This window comes from Leptodactylus fuscus, chromosome 5, assembly GCF_031893055.1.
Source record: "Leptodactylus fuscus isolate aLepFus1 chromosome 5, aLepFus1.hap2, whole genome shotgun sequence".
NCBI lineage: Eukaryota > Metazoa > Chordata > Amphibia > Anura > Leptodactylidae > Leptodactylus > Leptodactylus fuscus.
The window spans coordinates 16,900,602-16,918,661 of NC_134269.1; the positions used below are offsets into that span (position 1 = coordinate 16,900,602).

At 42.5% G+C, this 18,060-nt stretch overlaps 1 protein-coding gene across 1 annotated transcript in view; it reads left to right on the forward strand.

Moving 5' to 3' along the window:
* LOC142204435 (A.superbus venom factor 1-like) overlaps positions 1-18,060 on the forward strand; it is a 47,462-nt gene that overhangs the window by 12,697 nt on the left and 16,705 nt on the right. Inside the window, 8 exon segments of the mRNA XM_075275747.1 lie at positions 478-572; positions 811-893; positions 986-1,073; positions 4,162-4,264; positions 5,217-5,341; positions 7,540-7,651; positions 14,433-14,579; positions 17,623-17,826. Of these exon segments, the coding sequence (XP_075131848.1) occupies positions 478-572; positions 811-893; positions 986-1,073; positions 4,162-4,264; positions 5,217-5,341; positions 7,540-7,651; positions 14,433-14,579; positions 17,623-17,826 (957 nt within the window).

Genomic DNA, 18,060 nt, shown 5'->3' on the forward strand with positions numbered 1-18,060 from the left:
GCGGCGCTGTTCTTTTAAATTAGAGGTCACATGTTTTCGGCAGCCAATGGGTTTTGCCTACTTTTCTCAACGTCACCGGTGTCGTAGTTCCTGTCCCACCTACCCTGCGCTGTTATTGGAGCAAAAAAGGCACCAGGGAAGGTGGGAGGGGAATCGAGTAATGGCGCACTTTACCACGCGGTGTTCGATTCGATTCGAAAATGCCGAACAGCCTAATATCCGATCGAACATGAGTTCGATAGAACACTGTTCGCTCATCTCTAGTGACAACTTCTCTAACAGACCCCTGTGTGCAGACAGTTCAGAATTCATTGAGATGACCTCAAGTCTGGTCCTATACCATTACCCTAGACTGACATACAACAATTTATATTATTGCACACATCTTATTATGTAGTTTATGAGTCAGATATTCCCAGACGATATCACTTTACCCCATTACTTTGGTTGTTTCATCTTCAATTTTTCTCTTTACAGAACCCAGAAAATGTCATTGTTAAGAGAGAGAAAGTCCGGACTGAAGAAGACTCCGGTATTATCTCTTCATCCCACAACCTGACAGACCCAGTGAGGTAACCATTACATGTCACATTGACAGTAATTATCTTATCTGGGTAATTTGATAGACATTAATTATACATTGACTATATTGATAGTGCCATAACTTCCCATATAAATAGTGATATTCGTACAGCACACATATTAGTACATGACATATAGTACCTAAATAAGTGTGTCCATAAAGTGCTCAGTTACATGGTCCCATATAGCGCTCATATAATATAATGCCATATCTATCTGCCCCTGCAGTCCTGGTGTATGGACCATATCAGCAAAGTATGAAGACTCTCCAGAACAAAATTACAGCGCACACTTTGAAGTGAAGGAATATGGTAAGAGAATATTACTATGGGACATGCTGGTGACATCAGGTTATATTCAGTTATAGAAGAATTTCTAACCATTTATACTTTTCCTCATACAGTCCTCCCTACATTTGAGGTTCAGCTGATCCCGGAGAAGAAATATTTTCATGTCGATGATTCTGAATTTTCAGTGGATATTAAAGCAAAGTAAGAACCAGATCAGTGTGAGAAGAAAAAACTAATATGAGTGGCAGACCGTAGTCCCTGAGCTGTTCCCAAAACTATGTCCTCCCACCCCACGTGTGCGCTACATCCAATGGTGAACTGTAAGACAAGCGATGCTGACCGTCCATAATCCTAAAGGGAGCCTTCAACGAGATCCTTATGTTACTTGTACTTAGGGCCCAAAACGTAGGCTTTCTGCTTTGTCTGTTACTCTATTTGTCAGTTTTCTTTAAATTTTAATCTGAAGAACCCTGGACTAGGACTGAGGTCACCAGGTTTGGACCCCTAAGAAAACGCTGTTGGTTAAGGACCCATGATGGCGTGAATTTTGAAGGCCGCCATCTTGAAAGGGGTGCTTGGTGCATGTGACATATGAATCTGACACAAGATGGAATTCCCAGTCACCATTTTTTATTTATTCAGGTGTCTCGATACCTTTGAACCATACAGTTTATATGTGTGTGTATATATATATATATATATATATATATATATATATATCATAATGAAAGTCTGACCCTAAAAATACCTTAATACACTTAATACAGTAGTAGATTTCCTCCACTTGGAATATTTTGCAGTAATACATACTGTAATAAGGTGCACATGGACTGAACAGAACTGTGCAATGGCTACTAGATTGGAAATAACTAGGTCTGCTTCTCACTGTATTTATCCCCCACCCCCACCTCCTCCTGCTGAACAGAACACTTCTACAGGTCAGATAATCTGCAGATTCTTGTACAGAACAGACTCAGTGTTATCTGTCTGTTTACATAGATAGATAACAGACCAGACTTTAGCAGCACACTGCAATAATTTGAAAAAGGCAAAAGCACTGAGTGAATCACTTATCCTATAGGTCCATGGTTGTAGCAATGCTGTGTAAACAATGGGAGGAATAAATTCACATAGCAAGCAAAGCAGAATTTCTAAAGCAATATATTTAGAAAAATTCTTCAATTTACATAAGCTACCAGTATAGATAGGATCCTTGAGATGGGATAACCCCATTAAATATATCCTATTAATATTATAAATGTGAAAGTTTGTGAGTTTGGATGTTTGTGGGTTTGTGTGTTCGGATGTTTGTTAGTCAATCACGCAAAACCCGCTTGACCGATTTGGCTGAAATTTTCCACAAACATAGTTAATACACCCCATTGCGCAATAGGCTACTTTTTGTCACAATAGCGCACATACGTTTTTCCCAGGACCCCCACAAACCCCAAACTCACATCACTATCTCTGCAATCTCACACACTTTGGACCCCGATTTGGCTGAAATTTTCCACAAACATAGTCCCTACACTCGATTGCGCAATAGGCTACTTTTCGTCACAATAGCGCACATACGTTTTTCCCAGGACCCTTTGGATGTTCGGATGTTTGGTGGTCAATCACGCAAAAACCGCTCCACCGATTTGGCTGAATTTTTCCACAAACATAGTCCCTACACTCGATTGTGCAATAGGCTACTTTTCGTCACAATAGCGCACATACGTTTTTCCCAGGACCCTTTGGATGTTCGGATCTTTGGCGGTCAATCACGCAAAAACTGCTCCACCGATTTGGCTGAAATTTTCCACAAACATAGTTAATACACCCGATTGCGCAATAGGCTACTTTTCGTCACAATAGTGCACATACGTTTTTCCCAGGACCCCCACAAAACCCAAACTCACATCACTATCTCTGCAATCTCACACACTTTGGACCATAGCAAGCCACAAAATTCATATTACCCCCTACAGCAGAGGTCAGCAACCCCTGGCACACGTGCCAAGAGTGGCACTCCTGCCATATTTCACTGGCACACCAGCAGCACAGGACCTGCAAGAGTTAAATGAAGTCTCTGCTAGAGCTGAGGCATAAGGACACTCCCCTTTGAGAGGGGTGCAGGAAACCCAGGGGGTGGAGCTTAATCGCTCAAGTCTCTGCCTGCTATAGTGATAGCTCCTGCCATCTGCAGCCTGCAAACCTTCCCGAGGAGGAGAGGAAGCTGCCAGCAAACTGAAAGTAAGAAACACACAGCTCCCTTCCTTTACTTCCTATTCTCATTAATGTCAGGCATGTGGGGTTATTAGTTTAGTGTTAGTAACTCCATGTACCTCACATTAATAGGAATAACCCCCATCATGTCCCTCATATTAACCCCTGTGTGCCCCATATAAAGGTTACTAATATGTGAGACATATGGAGGGACTAATAAAAAACCTCAGTAATGAAGATACTTAATTATTACCTCCAAGTCTCTCACATATCAGTAACTAGAGATGAGCGAGTACTGTTGGGATCAGCCGATCTGAACAGCACGCTCCATAGAAATGAATGGATGCACCTGGTACTTCCGCTTGGACGTAGCCTGCGCGCTTAACCCCCCGTGTGCCGGCTACGTCCATTCATTTCTATGCGAGCGTGCTGTTCGGATCGGCTGATCCCAACAGTACTCGCTCATCTCTATCAGTAACTCTTACACTGGGGTTAATGTGAGGGACATGATGGGGTTAATTGCTATTAATAAGAGGTGCATGGAGTTACTAAACTGTCATGCACAGGGCCAGACTTTATGTGGCTGCTCCAGAGTATCCTGTGCCCAAAACTTACATGTACTGGCGCAAAATAACAACTCATACAATGTCGTATATCGAAGTATATTAACCTGAAATACCTCTGTCCCAAAGTCACTATGTACAGTTTATACCAACACCGTATAGCGGCTGAAATACAAATTACATTCAACACAAAAGTCTCATGTGCTCTCAGAATTACAGCAACAACAAGATACAGTTACATTTTATATCCCATACCTTATACACAGTACGAAAACCTTACCCGCGCCTGTATATACCCACTTCTACAATCACTGCAGACGAAGTCGCAGGTACCAGCTAGTTATTCTATATGCTAGAGTTGCCATCTCATGTCTATAGCCAGCTTAATGATGGTCAGTAATATGTGAGGGGCTTGTGTATTGTAACCATCAGGGATATATCGACAGCAGAGGTCTGTGCACCCCACATTAGTACTGTTCATAAATAGGGTTTCTCTGATTTTCTTTTATTATCAGTTACCACTTTGGGAAGCCTGTAAATGGCATGGCATTTGGAACATTTGGGGTCAAGAAAGATGATGTCAGGACCAATCTACAAGATACCCTGAGACGTATCCTGGTAAGAAAAAATAAAACAATTCTGAATATCATCAAGAACATGCCTGCCTTATTATCAAAGCATCTTGTGAAGGTGATATAGAGATGCAGCCACGTATAACATGGATTTTGATATGTTAATTATACATCTAATCACTTCAACTCATTTCCATTGCTTCCAAAGGCTTTTGTTGTGAGCCAAGTTGAAAATGGCTGTAGTTCTGAATAGTGAAAGGGGGAGGATAGATTCACATCATAAGTATTTAAAAAGTTTGCCCCAATTTTCAGTTCAGGCCAAAATTGTTTGCCCCAAACTGGATGTGCTGTTATTTTACTGCTGGGTCCAGAGGTGTAATCTGGAGCTCTTGGGTACAATGCAAAATTTGCAATTGAGTCCTTACCTTGTTCCATTTAGAATAGTGATATATTTTATGTTATAGAGAGACCTTTGGGGCCCCTTAATAACTGCTACCACTGCTCCCTCTATGGCTACACCCCTGCTGAAGTCTCTTCAGACCCCAGTATAAAATAATCAGAGGTCCAGGAGATGTGCAGATAAATAATAAACCCCCCACCCACTCTCCAGGTCTCTGATCTGGCATTAGTTCTTTCTTAGTGTCTTCCAGCTTTCTGGTTGACGTCAACAGTCACAGGCCACTGATAAGGCCTGTGATTAGGCATCTGCAGTCGCCTCCCCCGGGCCTTGAATTAACATATTCTGTGGTCTGAAAAGACACCGTCGTATCATAATATTCTATGAGTGGCAAACCCAAAAAATCTCGGGTTCTAAATACAAAGTTTTTGGAAAACACTTAACAAGCTCAGTTCTTTATGAACTGCTTCACTCATCCCTAGTTTGAACTTTGAGGATATAGAAGCCTCTTCTGTGTGTGTTTCTTGTTTGGTTTACCTTTCTAATTTTTATCACCATTTAGTATTGTTTGGTTTCTCGATAACTATTTTCTGTCCATTAGATTGAGGACGGACTAGGACGTGTTGTGCTGAGGAGAGAAGATCTTGTGAAGAGCTTTAGCAATGAGGATGAAATGTTACAGCATAGCTTATATATGTCAGCTACTATCACTACTGATTCTGGTGAGTACTTTGTGGCGGGATGATCATAGATTTTCTTAATAGGGATGTTTTTAGCCTTTGCATATTAATGACCTATCCCAAGAGTAGGTCATCAATTTAAGATCATTGTGGGTACAACCAGTGCCGCACCTCCCATGAGGTGACCTGAAGCGACCACTATGCCAGGGCCACGAGGAGGGAGGCATTTTTGCTGACCTAAGCCAGTCCAGGACAAGCTGTCCTGGACTGGCTTAGGGTTACCGTCACTGATCGGTGGATTGGGGAGGCCGCTGGAGCAGCGCTGCTCCAGCGGCTGCCCCTCACACTCAGGCAGAGAGCAGGTCCTCTCCCTGCTTACTAAAGACGATCGCTCCGTTCGGCCCCGCCCCTCTGCTCGACCTCGACCCCGCCCTGTCCCGCCCCCTCCGCTCAGCCCCGCCCCCGCCCTGTCCCGCCCCCTCCGCTCAGCCCCGCCCCCTCCTCTCCACCCCCTCCTACGAGGGGGGGCTTTCTGACATCCAGAAAGCCATGGTTCACCCCTGGGTACAACCTTCAACAACATCACTCATTGCAATAGTTATGCATGACCATTGGCTAGTATATATCTCATGGTAGAGCTTACTAGATTTAATTGGCAAATGAACTACGTAACTTCTTTTTTGGCAGGGAGTGACAGGACTCCTTCTACTGCTGAAAGATTCCATGCAGTCAAGGGCTTACTCATGGGCAAAGACCATTAGAAATGCCTTCCTAGTAATGAGCATTTTTCCATAACTTTTTCAAAGTGTCTCTGTTTTCTTTAAACTTTATGACTATTGCACTAGTAGAGGGCAGCTGTCTAATAGACAGCATCTATTACTAAGACAGGGCTTAATGTTAGTAGCTAGATAAACTAACACTTATCTTAAATTATTAAAGGGTTTTTATAGAACTTTTAAATTATGATCTCTCTATAGGATAGGCTGTCTATAGAATATCTGTGGGGGGTCCAATCCCTGGAATGAACCCCCATGGATCAACTGTGTGATGTGGCAATAGCTAAGCTGCAATACCAAAAACAGCCTCTGTCCAAATGTACGGTGCTGTGCCTGGTAAAGTACTCAAGAGACTGCAGCACTCATGTGACTGCTGCACCTTCTTCTATCAGCTGATTGACTGGGGCCTGGGTGTTGGACCCCTGCAAGTTGGTCATCAATTAACAAACCTATTCAAAAGACCACTTCTTTGAAAAAGATTGCCCCCCTTATCCAGGCCACATTAATAAACTTCTTTGAGAAGAAAGCCCCAGAATACCATTTTTTATAGCAATTTTGGTTGGTCATGTCAAAAGATTTTTCTGTGTTAATCTTCAAAAACCCCTATAACCTGGTATCCACTGCCACCAGGAGTACTGGGAAGAGTCAGGTACGATCCAACACCTGAGTGATGGTCGCATACTGTAATAGCATCAGGTACTGGAGCAGCATCAGGGCTTTTCCATCATGGTAATGCTAGTCTACTATTGTTTTATCATTTTTAATCAGGCTGGTTATGATAAACATTTATTTATTTTAAAAGTAATTGTTTTCATAGTCACTGCTGAGGGGGCATAGAGGGGTAAATATACCATAGAGGCAATATTGGCAGATATTGTAACTTAGTTAAGGGAGCAAATGGTGGATAAATGATCACTGCTTGCTATCCATTGGAGAATAGATTTGCATATTTTTTTACCCAGAATCCCTAGCAGAGCAGGAATGACTTGTAAGTTTCCGTACACCTATGTAGGCACACACTCTCCCTAATGTGTATGATTATCCCCTGACCCTGGTCTATAGTCTCTCACTCTGCCAAATCAGTATCCCTGCACTATGCTGAGAAGGTCCAAAAGACCGAAACAGCGCTGTCCATAACTGGGAATCTGTTCCTTTTGGAATAGAAATACTAATTTGGCAATTAAATCTGCATCATGATAGTAGGCTTATTAACTGAGTCATGCATGATGTTAAGAAGGCTGCCCTCTAGAGGGCTGCGTACAGAGGCACTGTTCTCCTAATTACATCCTGGAGAATACAGTTGCATATTTTTTACATTGCATGGTGATACCTGATACATTTTATATACAGTATATACACAGTATATACCCAGGTGAAGTGTCATACTGCACATCATTCATTATTATAGAGATAAATATTCCCACATTTGCACTTGTACTCATCACAGTCTTGTCTTTCTTTCAGGCAGGGAAATGGTGGAAAATAAATTGGAAGATATTTACATTGTGAGGTCACCGTACAAAGTTCTGTTGACCAAAATCCCAAAATATGTTAAAGTTGGAATGCCTTTTGACCTTTTGGTAGGTGATCCTTTTTGGCAAATGTTATCTATTATAATAGAAGATATAGCCATGTGTGTGTGCTTTGACCAACCAGTAACTACCTCACTACAACAATGACCTGCATAGCCTATTATATTGTATACATAGCCCTTTTTTTTTTCTGTCCTTCTTACCACAGTATATAGTGGTTAGCCAGGAGACTAACAAATGCCCCAAAGGTTTGCCATACAGCTATATCCACACTTAATTGATCTCTGAATTGGTCATGAGACCAATTCAGCAAAATAAATTTGTTTTTAAAGTGTTCGCCATACGAGATCAATAATGTTACTTTTGGATATTGCGGATTTATATGCAGACGGGGATACCTAATATATTCATTTACTTTATATGTTTACAATATGAATTGTTGTATTTATAAAGGTTTTATTTTTACAAATTATTTTTTGTTCTTTCTTTTAAACTTTTGTATTTATTTTTTTTCTATTTTTTTCATGTCCTTCAAGGGGATTGGAACTTGGGATCTATTGATCCCCAGTACAATGTACTACGACACTTCTGTATTACAGTATTTGCACATAGGCTCTCTGCTTTCCATCGGGACAGTCATCCTGAAAGCCATTGATTGTCCATTAATTGCTAACTGATAGGATGGGGTCTTGCAGGCTTCCCGTCCAGCGCATAGTGCCACCTGCGGGCCTATCCAACCCTCACCCTTGGCATCGTGCAGTGAAGTGTCTGGAGTCTAAGTCCAGCTTTCGGCCCACTGAGCATGCTCAGACATTTTGGAGCTGCTCAGAGGCTAAGTCCCATTTTGCCCATACTGACCATGATCGGTGACATCATGGCCACCGCCCTGTTGGGCGGGGACTAGCCTTTATATGGTGTGAGCCGACACCATTGACACACATTGACTAAGTACCTTAAGACAGGAGGTTAGGGCCAGGTTTCACTTAGCTCTGCCAGTGGGAATCAGACAATTTAACTGTCTACTCACTTAGTAGCTCCTAGCTATTGCAGGAGCATGTAATGTGCACCTGTCCAGTGAGGTTAACTGGCAGGGTGTTGTTGCAACTTATTCACATTGTGTACCGCACCACGTGACTGCCAGTCCAGTTTAACTGGTAGCACACTCTTCAGACCTTACAGCCACCCATCTGAGCCTGTGGACCTTGCTGCAGTGCCTTGCAGACTAGCGGGTCTGTCCTTTAAAAATATTATTTTTAAATATATACACAGAACCGTAACGCTAACATGGACACCACTCGGATCCCTTGATCTCACTGTGGGGCATCCGAGGAGCTGAATGGAGGACAATCTTGCCACCTAACCACCCAGATATTGTGATAGCTATTGATCACAGCATCTGAGGGGTTAAACTGCCAGAATATTTTCTGACTTAAAAGCTAGTTTCAGTCCTTCCTGAAACTCAGAAATTATACCATAGGCCCAGATACCGCATGAGACCGTTGTAACTATATGCTCAGCAAGATGTAATAATACAGAGTAGAGTGGGAAGGGGTTAAAAATTGAAGCTGAATCAGCACTTGCACGAGCAATGTGGACCTCCCAATCTAAAAATAATGGCCTATTTTAAGGTTAGAACATTGATATTAACCCCTTCCCGACATTCGCCGTAATAGTACGGCGCTGCTGGGAAGGGCTTCCCGCAAACCGCCGTACTATTACTGCGGATGCATGGTGCGCACACAGAAACTGTGTGCGCACCATGCACAGCGGGTGTCAGCCGTAATACACAGCTGACAAGGCCCCGTAACACCTGCGGTCGGAACCGGGTCCGATCGCGGGTGTTAACCCCTGATATATGTGTAACACGTGTATTGCAGTGTATATGTATTGAAGCGGTGATCAGCCGATCACTGCTTCAATCCCCCATGGAGACAGAAAAAAAAAGTTGGACAAAAGTAAAAATAAAAAAGTTTAAATAAGTTTAAAATAAAATAGAAATAAATAAAGCCCCAAAAATCCCATTTTCCCATATAAAATGTTTTATTATGTAAAATAAAGAAAAATAGAAAAAAACATTACATATTTGGTATCACCGCGTCCGTAATAACCTGAACAATGAAATTAAAACATTATTTAACCCGAACGGCGAATGTCGTAAAAAAAAAAACGTAGAAAACTGCACAAAATAATGATTATTCACCACCTTTCCCTTACAAAATGTTCAATAAAAAGAAATCAAATGGTCAGATGAAAACCAAAATGGTACCAATAAAAAGAAGAGGTCTTCCCGCAAAAAATAAGCCCTCAACCAGCTCTGTCTAGGGAAAAATAAAAACATTATGCCTTTCAGAAGATGGCGATGCAAAAATAATTGATTTTTTTCCCTGAATTGAATTCTATTCTGCACAAATAGCAAAGCATTAAAAAATAATATAAATGAGGCATCGCCGTAACCGTACCGACCCGCAGAATAAAGGTAACATGTTACTTATCCTCTACGGTGCACTGGAAAAAAAAAAATGCTAAAAAGCAATGCCAGAATTGATGTTTCCTTTTACACCCCATCCAGAAAGAGTTAATAAAATGTAGTCAATAAGTTACAGGCCCCAAAATGGTGACATTGAAAAGCAAATCTAATACCGCAAACACCAAGCCCTCATATGGCCACATTGCCAGAAAATAACAATAAAAATCTACCTTGTACAATGTGAAGACAAAAACCCCAAAAGTCGCCAAATCATTAGGACATAAGTGGCTGCGACTAGAAGGAAATGTGTAAGCGGTGCGAGCGTTGTCAGGGGACCCCCCATATTTAGAGCTTATGAGAGAGAAGACACCAGCGCTGATCCCCCAGAATGCCCCTCTTCCCCGTCCGTGTCATAAGAGCTAGTGGGAAAATAGAATGGGATTTGGTGTACCCAATTTACTCCGCACAGCTTACACATTCACTTCGGGGTTACTAATGCTCACTACACCACTTGATAAATTCTTTGAGGGGTGCGGTTTTCAAAATGGGGTCACTTTCTAGAGGTTTCCACTGTTTTGACACCTCAAGGGCTTTGTAAATGCGACATGGTTCCTGAAACTGATCGCAGCCAGATCTGCCCTCTAAAAGCTCCTTGGTGCGCCTTCCCTCCTGCGTCTCGCTGTGCGTCCATATATTAGTTTACACCCACAAGTGGGGTACTATGGTAGTCGGGAGAACTTGCCTAACAAATTGTGGGACGCGTTTTCTCCTTTAACCCCTTGTGAATGTGCAAATTCTAGGGCTAAACGAAAATATTAGTAAAATAAATTCAAATTTGAAAATTTCACCTCCATTTTGTATTAATTCCTGTTAAGCACTTATAGGGTTAAATTACTAGGTATATGTTGTTTTGGCTTATTTAAGGGGTGCAGTTTTGAAAATGGGGTGATTTATGGGGGGGGTTTAATACAAGGGTCTTTCAAAACCCCTTCATAACTGGATTAGTCCCTTTAAAAAATGGGTTTTGGAAATTTCTTGAAAATTTTGAATATTGTTGTTTCACTTGTAAATCTTATAATGTCTGTAAAAATTAAAAGGGCTCCTAAAGTTTGATGCCGACATAAAGCAGAGATCTGGGACATGAGATTTATGATATAATTCTGGCGGTCTGACTATCTGTATGTAATGTACATCATTTCAAACTTTATAAAATGCATATTTTTCAAAATTTCCACCAAATTTCCAATTTTTTCATAATTAAACACAAAACATATCAACCAAAATTTACCACTAACATGAAGTACAATGTGTTATGAAAAAACAATCTTAAAATCACTTTGGTAAGTTAAAGCGTTCCAAAGTTATTGCCACCTAAAGTGACACGTCAGTTTTGAAAAATCGAGCTTGGTCAGGAAGTCAAAAAGTGCCATCGGCGGGAAGGGGTTAATAACTAATATTTAGCCCCTTTAACAGGAGAAGTAGGTCGCACCCCTATAATGGAGGAGAATGACCGTTACAATTGTGTGCATATGATAAGGTTCATTTGTTACCTTTTCTATAGTTTATATACAATGGTCGTAATTGACAATTTTCATCATTTTTATTTACATACAGTCCCAGATTTGCTAATCATTAGACGGTATAAACTTAGGCTGCTTGGAAATGTGTCAGATTTATCACAGTAACTAAAGCTGGATCTATAGTTGAAGCGTCCATGAATTGAAAAAATCCAGCATCTATTCCTTTGTATAAAACGTAACTTTTATTATGAAAAAGTTTTCCGGAGCATGAGCCGCTCCATAAAATCAAATACAAGTATGCATGATGGCAGAGACGAAATGACGTCTGACTGACGCGTTTCGGGGCGTTATTGTAGCCCCTTAATCATAGTCTGACGCTACCAGAGAAATAGCAAGTTTAAATATCCATACTAATTACTTGTGCACCTGTTGCACAAGGGTCAACTCCTCATATAATAATTAAAATATAACAACAACAAGAAAACAAAAACAAGAAAACAAAACAATAATCCTACTGCATAAATAAAAAAGGGAGAAAATACACTACAAACAATAAACACAAAGATAACATAGTCAAAAAATGAACAATATAAACATACCAGAAAAATGTAGACAAGAAATAAACCTTCCATGGAGTGAAAGACCTAGGGCACTGCATAGAGTCGGATTTTGCCCTTAACAAAGATGGCCACTTTCTATTCATTGCACATGCGTGTAAAGAGATCCCGGTCACAAGATAATATGAACCAATCAGGATTAGAATAGCCGCTCTCATAGATATGTAGAAAATAAAACACAATCGCTGACATATATGATTTAGCAAACTTAACCCAGTATGATATAACACACGGCTTGGAAAGAAATCTATATTTATTTTTATTTTTATATAGGGATAATCTATTTACTGTATAATATACTGTCCCTGGAAATACTTCCAGGATACCATATTTCCAGTGTTGTTTTACCTGTATCCCTTATTGTAGCTGTGTCGTAGTACAATTATAGATCAAATCTCCGCGATCTCTGAACAATGTGCATGGTTCCAAAATATATACTTACTAGGCAGAAAAACACATGGAGATAGGCTTAAACAATTATAAATATATATATATATATATATATATATATATATATATATATATATATATATATATATTTATTTTTTTTATTTTTTTTTCTTCCTTTCTCCTTTCCCTTTTCTCTTTCCTTCTCTTCCCTTCTCCTTCTCCTTCCCTTCTTTTCCCTTCTCAATGTTTGTATATATAAGAAAGTTCATTTTTATAGTTCATTCCTTTGGGTATCCGTGTATCCAATTTTAGGACCCAAAAGGCTTCTCTGATTCTAACTAGGTGTTCCCAATTACCTCTTCTTGTTGGTTTTGCAATATGTTCAATAGCCTTAAATCTAAGGGTAGAAATATCTCCATCATGCGCTTCCCGAAAATGTCTGGTCACTCCTGTGATTTTCATAGAGTTTTTATTAGTGACACTCTGCACATGTTCAGAAATCCTGGATTTCAATGATCTGATAGTACTTCCCACATAGTAGACGTTACATGCCGTGCACATGACCATATATACTACATGGTCTGTAGTGCAGTTCATGAAACCATCTATATGAAATGTCAAGGTGTTGGAAGAATTTTTAAATATAGATGTTTTTTCTACATACCTACAAACTTGGCACCTATTCATACCGCACTTGTAAAAACCCTTGACATGTAGCCAAGTTTCTGAGCTGGGTTTACTTTTGTCTGTGTATAGACTAGGTGACAGATAATTACCTATTGTTTTTCCTTTCCTAGAAATAAATTTCACACCTCCTGTAAGTAAAGTGCTTAGTGTATCATCCTGGTGTAATATACCCATTTTCTTTTTAAATATTTTTATTACCTCATTGTAATCTGTACTGAACCTAGTTGAAAAATGCAGATTGATATCGCTAGTTGTAAAAGATTTCTGTTTAGTTTTTTTAGATGACAGTAGGGTTTTTCTATCCATTTTTTCAACTATTCTTCTAGCTCGATTTATTGACCAATTAGAATAGCCCCTTTGTTTTAAACGTTTGAAAAAATCCTTCGATTGTGATTCATAGGTGGTGTCGTCACTACATGCTCTCCTGAGTCGCACATATTCTCCTACTGGCAATGCACGCATGGTGTGAACTGGATGGGAACTTTTTGCGTGCAATAATGTATTACCCGCTTCTTTCTTGCGGAAAAGGCTAGTGTGAACTACGCCCTTATCCGCATCTCCCACCAGATTAATATCCAAGAAATCAATGGAAATTTTTTCTATTTTGTGTGTGAATCTGAGATTGAACTGATTGTCATTCACATATTCCACGAATTTGGGCACCAAGTCAACGTTTCCGTGCCAAACAAGCAACAGATCATCTATGTATCTTCCATACCAGCTGATGTAATCCCGAAATGGGTTGCTGGTATGGAAGATACATTTGCTTTCCAAAGCAAAAAACCCTGTTTCGCGGCGGAGAGCGTAAAACGCTCACCGCCGCTCACGGCCGGACTGCTTTCTCACCCATTCAAATGAATGGGTGAGAGACTCCTGCAGGTTTCCGTCTCCTGCTCTGTTTTATGCAGGAAACGGAAACCTGCAGAACGGAGTGCCGGGCGCAGATGTGAACGAGCCCTGACTTACTTTGAACCAGAGTTTTATGACACATTTAAACCACAACCCATTTTTTCTGAGAAGCCACACCCACATGTCTATCAAGTTAAGAAATCTGTTGCTCAAACTAGATGTGCCAAGCGGTGCCACGTGTATGTCATATCCACAATAATAAATATGGATCACGGTATAGATCTATTTTTTGTCCAAAGGTATTTGTGACAAACCCTGATGGTTCTCCAGCAAATCGAGTCCCAGTGGTGGCTGAACCAGGAGAGGTGGAGGGTATAACCGGACCGGAGGGGACAACCAGGCTGACACTCAACACTGGGTCCAATATGAAAGCCCTGCAAATTACTGTGAGTATCTGAGCAAATAGATAAGTCATAGCAGATAATATCTCAGTGTGGTTCATGCTCTGGAGAACACAGGACACCAAGCATAACATGGATATACTATAGATCTCAATGTGTATCGTGCAGTGTTTTATTTAGAGATGTTTCAAAGCAGGGGCGGATCCAGGGCCGGGCGAGCTGGGCAACCGCCCGGGGCCCCGCGCCTAACAAAATGGTCCCGGTCGCAATGTCCCGACCCGGTCCCGATGAGCTGAATACATAGGCGTTTAAAGCAGGAGCTGTCACAGCTCAGCTCCTGCTTTAACGCTGAGCTCCGGCATTTGTAGCCGCGATGTGATGACGTCATCACATCGCGGCTATAATATGTGTATGAGGGAGAGAGCTGCGGGGGAATGAGGAAAGATGAGTGTGTGTGTGCGTGCGTATGTGTGTGAGAACAGCATGACACTGGGTTAGATGGAGGGGGAGAGAACAGTAGGATGCTGGGGCAGATGAACGGAGGGAGAACGGCATGACACTGGGGCAGATAGAGGGGGGAGAACAGCATGACACTGGGGCAGATGGAGGGGGAGAGAACGGCATGACACTGGGGCAGATGGAGGGGGGGAGAACAGCATGACACTGGGGCAGATGGAGGGGGAGAGAACGGCATGACACTGGGGCAGATGGAGGGGGGGAGAACAGCATGACACTGGGGCAGATGGAGGGGGGGAGAACGGCATGACACTGGGGCAAATGAAGGGGGAGAGAACGGCATGACCCTGGGGCAAATGAAGGGGGAGAGAACGGAATGACACTGGGGCAGATGAAGGGGGGAGAATGGCATGACACTGGGGCAGATGAAAGGGGGAGAATGGCATGACACTGGGGCAGATGAAGGGGGGAGAATGGCATGACACTGGGGCAGATGGAGGGGGGGAGAACGGCATGACACTGGGGCAAATGAAGGGGGAGAGAACGGCATGACACTGGGGCAGATGGAGGGGGGAGAACGGCATGACACTGGGGCAGATGAAGGGGGGAGAATGGCATGATACTGGGGCAGATGGAGGGGGGGAGAACAGCTTGACACTGGGGCAGATGGAGGGGGAGAATGGCATGACACTGGGGCAGATGAAGGGGGGAGAATGGCATGACACTGGGGCAGATGAAGGGGGGAGAATGGCATGACACTGGGGCAGATGGAGGGGGAGAATGGCATGACACTGGGGCAGATGGAGGGGGAGAACAGCATGACACTGGGGCAGATGAAGGGGGGAGAATGGCATGACACTGGGGCAGATGAAGAGGGGGAGAACGGCATGACACTGGGGCAAATGAAGGGGGAGAGAACGGCATGACACTGGGGCAAATGAAGGGGGGAGAACGGCATGACACTGAGGCAGATGAAGGGGGGAGAATGGCATGATAATGGGGCAGATGAAGGGGGAGAACAGCATGACACTGGGGCAGATGAAGGGGGGGAGAATGGCATGACATTAGGGCAGATGAAGGGGGGAGAACGGCATGACACTGGGGCAGATGAAGGGGGGAGAATGGCATGACACTGGGGCAGAGACGGGGGGACATGAAACTGTGGGCAGATAAAGGGGGATAATGGCATGAATCTGGGGACAGAGATAGAGGGGGGGGACATGAAACTAGGGGTAGATGAAAGGTGTATATGAAAATGGGGGAGAGATGGAGGGGGGACATATAATTTACGGGTGACTGTAGGAGGATTATACTGTGTGGAATCACATGAAAAATGAATGAGAATGGGCGGAGTCAACATAAAAGTGGGCAGGGCCTAATTTGCTGCGCGCGCCGCACGTTTTATTCCCTCTTTCTAGTCTTCAACAGTTGGGAAGTACAGGTTACAAGTGCGAGACCCCCCAGTAAGTAGGGCCCCGCCAAAGTCAATTGCCCAGGGCCCCGCAAACCCTGGATCCGCCACTGTTTCAAAGGATCCCAACACTTGGTCTCAAGGTTCCTCAAAGATCACAGCTGATCTCTAGAGATCCCAGCAGTACAACCTGTGATCAGCCGTATATTGAGATCTTCTAATCACCTTAAAGTGTAACTTCTGATTTTCTATCAGCATTTCTGTGTCATTGATAGTGAAAATAAACCAGATTTGTCTTGAATTTTTCAGTTTTGGTTTCTAATAAAACCTAGGGGCAACACGGTGGCTTTTTAGCTGTGTGCCACAATGTGGGGCCTTAGCCTTAAGCAGCTTTTCTAGATGTAACCTGATTTCTTGATAAAGAGATATGATAGCTAGAGATGAGCGAACAGTAAAATGTTCGAGGTTCGATATTCGTTTCGAGTAGCCCCTCAATATTTGACTACTCGAATCGAATATCGAACCCTATTATAGTCTATGGGGGGGAAAATGCTTGTTTCAGGGGTAGGCAACATTCGATCAAATTATACTTACCAAGTCCACGAGTGAGGGTCGGGCTGGATCCTCCGTGCAGTCTTCTCCTTGCAGCGTCCCTGCGGCGTCTTCTGGCTCTTCATTCACTCTTCCAGGCATCGGGCCTAGGCAGATCCGACTATGCATGCCCGCACTACAAGCAGACATGCGCAGTCGGCTCTGCCCAGGCCCGATGCCTGGCAGAGTGAATGAAGACCCGGAAGACGCTGCGGGGAAGCTGCACGGAGAAGACTTCTAAAGGTAAGAGAAGAACCAGCATTGATTGGTCGACTGTATAGCATTCGCCCAATCAATGCTTGTTCTGCATCAAACTTTTACATTCGAATAGCGAGTGGTACTCGATCGAGTACGAGTATTTCAAATACTGTAGTATTCGATCGAATACCTACTCGATTGAGTACTACTCACTCATCTCTAATGATAGCTATTGTATTTATGACTATGTAAAGCTACTTTGTGGAGGTGGTGATGAGGGTTGTGAACTGCAGCCTTTCAAGACTTTTGCTACCATTTCCTGTTATAATGGATGGGCTTATTGTCTAATTGCATTTGATATCTAAACTGGAGATCGGTTAAGTCCTGTCACATCTGTATCCTCTGTATTCTTCCAATCTCTTCTGATTCCAGGTGAGGACATCACATCCTGCGCTCCCACCTACTCAGCAAGCAACTGCAACAATGACAGCCAATGCTTATCAGCCAGATGGAAATTACCTGCACATCGGTATCTCTGCCACAGAAGTCAAACCTGGAGATGATCTCACTGTAAATTTCAATATTCCCAATACCAGCATGGCTGACGAGAACCAGATACAACACATCACCTACCTGGTAAACAGTTTCCATATTTTCCACAACGACTTGACTTTTTCATGGTAAAATTTCCAGAGTATTTCTTAATAGATATTGTAGAATGTTGTATTTGGATCTAGCAAGGAGAAGTCTCGCGGTCTTACAATATATAATATTCTATCAGAATCGGGAAGTGGCTGTAGAAGTTATTGTATCATCATGAATCCTATGGCTACATCACTGTTAGAGCTGAAAGATGATAAATCTCTTCTG